Source organism: Dromiciops gliroides, chromosome 1 (assembly GCF_019393635.1).
Source record: "Dromiciops gliroides isolate mDroGli1 chromosome 1, mDroGli1.pri, whole genome shotgun sequence".
NCBI classification, from domain to species: domain Eukaryota; kingdom Metazoa; phylum Chordata; class Mammalia; order Microbiotheria; family Microbiotheriidae; genus Dromiciops; species Dromiciops gliroides.
This window is the reverse complement of record NC_057861.1, coordinates 647,584,324-647,590,632: the sequence shown is the minus strand read 5'-3', so window position 1 is coordinate 647,590,632 and position 6,309 is coordinate 647,584,324. Positions and strand designations below refer to the sequence as shown.

Here is a 6,309-nt window from a genome sequence, read left to right as displayed (position 1 = left end):
TTACCTCAGTTCTTCATCAGTAAAATGGAGAAGGAAATTAGCAAACAATTCCAGTATCTTTGCCAAGTAAATCCCATGGAAAAAGTCCACTGGTTCGCTGAGAGTCAGATACAATTAAACAACAACAAACTTGGCATTCACATCTTAAAGGTCATCTAGACTATTTCTCTCATTTTACATATGTGAAAAATCAGGCTCAGAGTTGAGAAGTGACTTTGCCAAGGTCATAAAGCTAGTGAAAGCACAAGGTTCTAAGCCAAACTCAGGGTCTAACTCCAAAGTCAGTACCCTTTCCACTGTGCCAAGTTGCCTATAGTTCTCCTTTCTAATGTATTAGTTTTCTTATATATGGATAGCTTCCAAGAACTCTAAGATTAAATAACACCAGCCATTTTTCTGTTGTTCTCATACCACATTCTATCTCTCAACTCTTTGCCTTTTCACTCACTGTCTTCCATGCCTAAGCCGCCCACCTTCATTGCCTCTCCTTCCTGAGTTAACAGATTTTTTCAAGACTCAATTAAAATCATACCCTCATGCAAGATACCTTTTCCTTCCCCTTGGTCCTACCACATCCCATCATTAATACCTTCCCTCTGAGCTTACCTCTATTTACATTGTATATATCTCATATATACATAGGTGTTTATATGGTGTCTCACCCATTAGATTATGAGCTCCTTCGAAAACAAAGGTGTGGTATCCTACAAACAAACAAACAAAAAAAACCTATTAAATGAAAGAGTCACAACTCATGCTCAAATCTTTGTTTTGTTTTGTTTTGTTTTGGTTTTTGGCAGGGCAATGAGGGTTAAGTGACTTACCCAGGGTCACTCAGCTTGTGTCAAGTGTCTGAAACTGGATTTGAACTCAGATCTTCCTGAATCCAAGGCCAGTGCTTTATCCACTGAGCCACCTAGCTTCCCCACCCCCACCCCCCATGCCCAAATCTTACAAGTGATTGGGTGGTGAGATGGATACAGTGCTAGACTTGAACTCGTGTCCCAATCTTGCCCTAGACACTTAGCTGTGTAAACATTGGCAGAAAACTTATCTCCTTTACTCTTTATTCACCTGTAAAATGAAGATAATAATTCCTATCTCAAAGAGTTGTGAAATATCAAATGATATAACACATGTAAAACATTTTATAAACCATATAGCACTATATTTGTTATTATGATGATTTTTATTATTATCATGACCCAAATTCCAGAGATATTCCTACTATACTATGTTTCTTCCATTGTTATGCAAAAAATAACAGGATACTAGAGTTAGGCAATAGATATATTGCTTCTCAAAATAGGAAGCATAGTGTGGCAATAGAAAACATTTTAACTAAACTATAAGAGAAACTCTAGGTCTTAATTTTATGACTAACAAATGAAAAGTTGGTAGGAGAGCCATACCTATTAACTAAATTCCTCATCAATTAAAAAACATAATGTGCAAAGGGATTAGAGAGAGTCATTCAGAAAGCATGTTTGGCAGCCATAAATATGCTTCCTAAATATATTCAACACATGAACACCCAGATGTCGCTGCTTCTGTTGGGACAATAGTGTCTAATACTTGGCATCCAGGAGTCTTATTGTTAAGCAAGTTTGGTATTGTATATCCCCAATTGTAATTATGGCTGTTAAAAGAGTTTAAAGCCCAGAAAAGTGACTTGTAAAGCAAAAACCCAAGCCAAGTGCCTAGCAAAATTGAAATTATAAGCATGCCTATATTTGCATTTATGGCTAATTGTTTGGGTTAAAAAACAAAATAAGCTTAATGGGGGCATGATGGTAATATATGAAAGATTAAGCCATAAAGGGATTCTGATTACAGATGCTTATTAGCACTGAAGTATCAAAAACCATTTATACTATTATGAATACTGTAATAAATTACCTGAGGAACCTTCATTTGCAAACCATTGTGTCATTTTTTCTCATTGCATTGTGAAGTAATACTTAGGGTCATTTGGGAATTGAAACTGCTGTTCTCACAAAAGTGATGGATTACAAAGAGGAAAAAAAATGAGTATTTAAAGGAACACACCCATCATTACAGGAAAGGATTGAAACTTCTGGCTGCTTGGTGCAAAGTAGTTCATAATTGATTCTGTTTCTATAAAGGAAGGATTTTCACAAGAGGCTTGTAGTTATTTACATGAATAGCTTCTAAATCATGTCACAATGTAAAGACATAAAAGATAACTCTTTTTATTATACTGATTTAGATCTAGGGTCTAGTATCAGCATCAAATATTCAAGCCAAATGAATAATTAATAAATATAATATCTATGGAATTCTGATTTATCAGCTATAGTATTCATTATACTGAACCTTACCAATTAATAATCACTCTCTGTTGCCATAATATCAAGATGCTGGTCCTTGTTCCTACCACATCCCACCATTAATACCTTCCCTCTGAATTCTCAGGAACCTCAGAGACCATTTGATACAATTGAGACCTGAACAAGCATCCTCTCTGCAGTTTACCCAATAAGAATTGAATATACTAGCTCCAGAAAAACTCCATTCTACTTTGGGATATTTTCCTTATTTTAAGCCTAAATTTACCATTCTGTAATCATGACTGGTGGTTAAGTACTCTAGGCTATAGCATAAAAGATCTAATTATTCTTCTACATAACTGGTCTTCAAATATTAGAAGATGACTATCATGTCCCTCACCTCATCTTTCTCCTCCAGGCCTAACATTCTCAGTTCCTTCAAAAAGTGCTCATATGTCATAATCTTTAAGCCATTGATAATTCTAGTATAATGTATAGCAATCACAATCCTCTCCACATTCTCAATTTATCAATGTTCCTCCTAAAATGTTGTGCTCAGAACCGAGCATAATCTTCTTGATATTATCTGACTAGGATAGCGTACAATAAAGTACTACAACTTGGCACTACTACTGCCAGAGGACTGGAATCTTCCTCTTGCCCTGCATTATCTTTCTTGCCTGCATTATCCAAAAGGCATCCATTTTTTGTGACATAACTCACAGATGATTTACCCAGCCTTCTTCTGAAGAAAAAAACTTCAAGGGGGGGGGGAACCATTATCTCCCCAAATAGCCCACTGCACTTCCAGAAAATTTGATTTTATTAAGGAGTTTCCCTTCTTCTCTTCTTTCCCCCACCCCACATAGCAATCCTGAATCCACCTATTTCCAACTTCTACCCATTACACCACATTCTGCTTTCTGGTAATAAACAGAAGAAAACTAATCCTATCTTCCACTTGACAGACCTTCAAAACCCCAGAAGACAATTATCATGTACTTAGTCTTCTCTTTTCCTTGTTAAAGCTTCTCAAATTCTCCAATACTCATATGATTTGGGCTTCTGCTGCTTATCTTAAGCATCTGTACATAGAACTGAACACAGTATTACAAATGTGGTTAATAGAGAGGACTAATATGTTCTTATTCACCTGAATCTATGAAGCTATGAATATAGCCCAGAGTAACATTAGCTTTTTTGGCTAATTCTAATTATTACTTAATATCAAACATATTTCACTAAAATCCCCTGATTTTTTCAGACCATCTAGTCTAACCATGTTTCTTCATATTGTATTTATAAAGTTGATTTTTTGAGCCCAAGCATCACTTTACATTTACTTTTATTGAAATAGATTCTGCTCACTGTTCTGGCCTATTGAGATAATTATTGTATTGTTAATGTGTCCTGTGAAAGTTATTTATCCCTCCCAACTATGTATCATTAGGAAATTCAGTGATCGTGCCATCTATGTTTTTACTTCAAGTCACTGTTTAAAATACTGAATAGGTAAAGGATAAGAGTAGATCTCTGGAACTGTACTGGAGATCTCTCAGCCAGCATTAGCTCATTATGAACTGTATTACTTCTGATAAGTTCAGGATTTCTCTCTTTTCCCAAAAAATATTAGTTTTCTCTAAAGGCTACAAAAATGTCCCTGGAACTTAATTGGTCCCTGCCTTCTTTGATACAATTTCCTTATTATCAAAATGTTGAGTATCAACTACAATGAATTGGAGCCCTCCCCCCCTCAACTTGGTAGATTTCTTAAGACTATGAGTTACCAAGTGTTGCCCTATTAACCAGATATTTCTTTATGGAGACAAGTGGGAAGGGGCAGGGCATATACAGAAATCCTTGGCACCACGGTTTCCCTGTTGAATATTCTTTCTATGTTAGGGAAAAATAACTTCCTCTGACTTCACAGTACCCATTTAAGACTCTGTTCTTTATTTGTTCACTTGTGTCTAACTCTTCATGACCTTATGGAACAATAGTATTCCAGGATCTTCTATTCTCCCTTATCTCATGAAGACTGCTAAAGCTCATATTCATAACTTCAGTGACACTACCTTTCCATCTCATCCTGTTATCTCCTTCCCTTTTTGCCTTCAATCTTTCCCAACATCAGCATATTTTCTACTGAGTCCCATCTTTTCATTATGTCAACAAAGAATTTAAGTTTCTGCTTCAGTATTTGTCCTTTCAATGAGTAGTAGGAATTGATTTCTTTCTTAAGTATTCAGTGATTTTAATCCCTTGCTATCTCAAAAGTTTTCTCCAACACCACAATTTGAAAGCATTGATAAGTGGCACTCAGCTTTCCTTATATTCCAACCCTCACAGTCATATATTACTACTGGGGACAAAAAACAAACAAAAAATCCCCATAGCTTTGACTATGCAGATTGGGAGTATTCAATGTTGATTTCCAGGCATCCTATATTAGCAAATGTATGAAGTATAGTATATTCAGAAGAAGATGGCCACAATTGTGATTTAACTAGAAAATGTGCTATACAATGATTTATGGAAGGAATGAAGAGATAAGAAGACTTAGAGGGACCTTGATGATTATCTCTACATATTTGATAAGCTGTCATATGAAAGAGGGGTAAGATTCTTTATTTAAATGTCAGAAGGGAGTACTAATAGGAATGGGTATAAATTCCCCCCCCCACATTTGTGTTTATTAAAAACCAACATCATAGACAAAAACTGTACAAAAAAATTAATGGCTTGCTAGGAGCTGCATAATACTATTCATGGGAGAAGTTATCGTCTGGGACCCCCTTTTCCTCTTCCATGATCACTTCCTCTTCCTCTACCCCAACCTCGGCCTCTTCCTGCAGCAGCTTCCCTTTTCTTAGTTTTCATCTTTGTTTCAACATCCACAATTAAAGTATCCCAAGGTAAGCTGTCTGGGAGGGAGGATGAAGTACAGAATGTTATTTCCTCGTATACTCAGTGTTTCCAATTGTACGGGGCTCTTTGTCAGTCATTTTCACAGCTTCAAGATGTGTATTAATACTGACATCCACACCTGTGATTGTTCCAAGCACTTGCGGTCCATTCTTCCATTCAGTGGTTACAGTTTCATGACTCAATTCCATCAAAAATCTCACAAGCTTCATTTTTCATAGCACCATCAACCTTTTGGTCTGATAGGCCTCAAAATCACTACCACTACAATGCTGAGGGAATGAATGGGCAGAAGCACTTCCACTGAGGGAACTGGAAGGAGAAAAGCTGACTGGAGAGAAGGGTATAAATTTAAAAGAAAAAAATCAGGCTTGACATGAGGAATCAGTTTTTAAAAATTAGAGCTATCAAAAAGTGAAGTGATTTGCATCAGGCAGTAGGTGGTTCTTCATTGGAAGTATTCATGAAAATGCTAAACAATCACTTGTTGAAGATATTGTAAGATGCATGTATTCTTGGTCAGATGAGGCTAAATTCATGGTCTTAAATATCCCTTCCAGCTTTTTGATTCTATAATTGTCAAGGAATTACTTCAGAACTTTTAAAGATCATCACTTCAATTGTCATTAATATGTGATTCCTATGACAACATTTCTCCTTAATTAAAAAAGAAATATTTTTTTAAAGAATCTGACTTCTGGCCTATGAAAATCTCAACCTGTACTTTGAGTCTGGCTCTACTCATAAATAACAAAGTCAAGGATTTTCGTTGTCTGTAATCACTTTAATTCAATTAACAATAAATTTTTATTAAACACCCACTGCGTGTTGAGTTGTGTGAGAGATGCCAAAGAAATACAAGGTTTAAAACAGTGTTTCTGTTCTCACATTCCTTTCATTCTAGCCAGATACTCTCCCTCCCTAGACTTTGTGTTTGTATTCCATAAAGAAGACTAGACTGAGGGAGAAATCTTTGAGATTGTACTTCAATTAGTTTACAGTAATTAATCTAATCACTTTTGTTATTTGGAGTCAGTAGAATTAGGTTAAACTCTATTCTGTTACTTATTAGCTTAGGTCACCTTGATCTAGT

The 6,309-nt window shown here is 35.9% G+C and overlaps 1 protein-coding gene across 1 annotated transcript; it reads right to left on the bottom strand.

Moving 5' to 3' along the window:
- Window positions 1-5,069: 5,069 nt before the first annotated feature.
- Window positions 5,070-5,428, bottom strand: LOC122734984 (small nuclear ribonucleoprotein Sm D1-like). Its single transcript, XM_043976216.1, has 2 exons — window positions 5,338-5,428; window positions 5,070-5,215 (listed from the first exon to the last, which is right to left on the bottom strand). Exons 1-2 carry the CDS (start codon window positions 5,426-5,428, stop codon window positions 5,070-5,072), a joined length of 237 nt encoding a protein of 78 aa, XP_043832151.1.
- Between the last annotated feature and the right edge of the window lie 881 nt (window positions 5,429-6,309).

Excerpts from the sequence above, each read along its gene's own strand:
- LOC122734984 (XM_043976216.1), bottom strand. The coding sequence starts at position 5,428 with ATGAAGCTTGTGAGATTTTTGATGGAATTGAGTCATGAAACTGTAACC. Across the intron at positions 5,216-5,337 it reads AGTGCTTGGAACAATCACAG|ACAGCTTACCTTGGGATACT; the intron begins GTGTGGATGTCA and ends CCTCCCTCCCAG.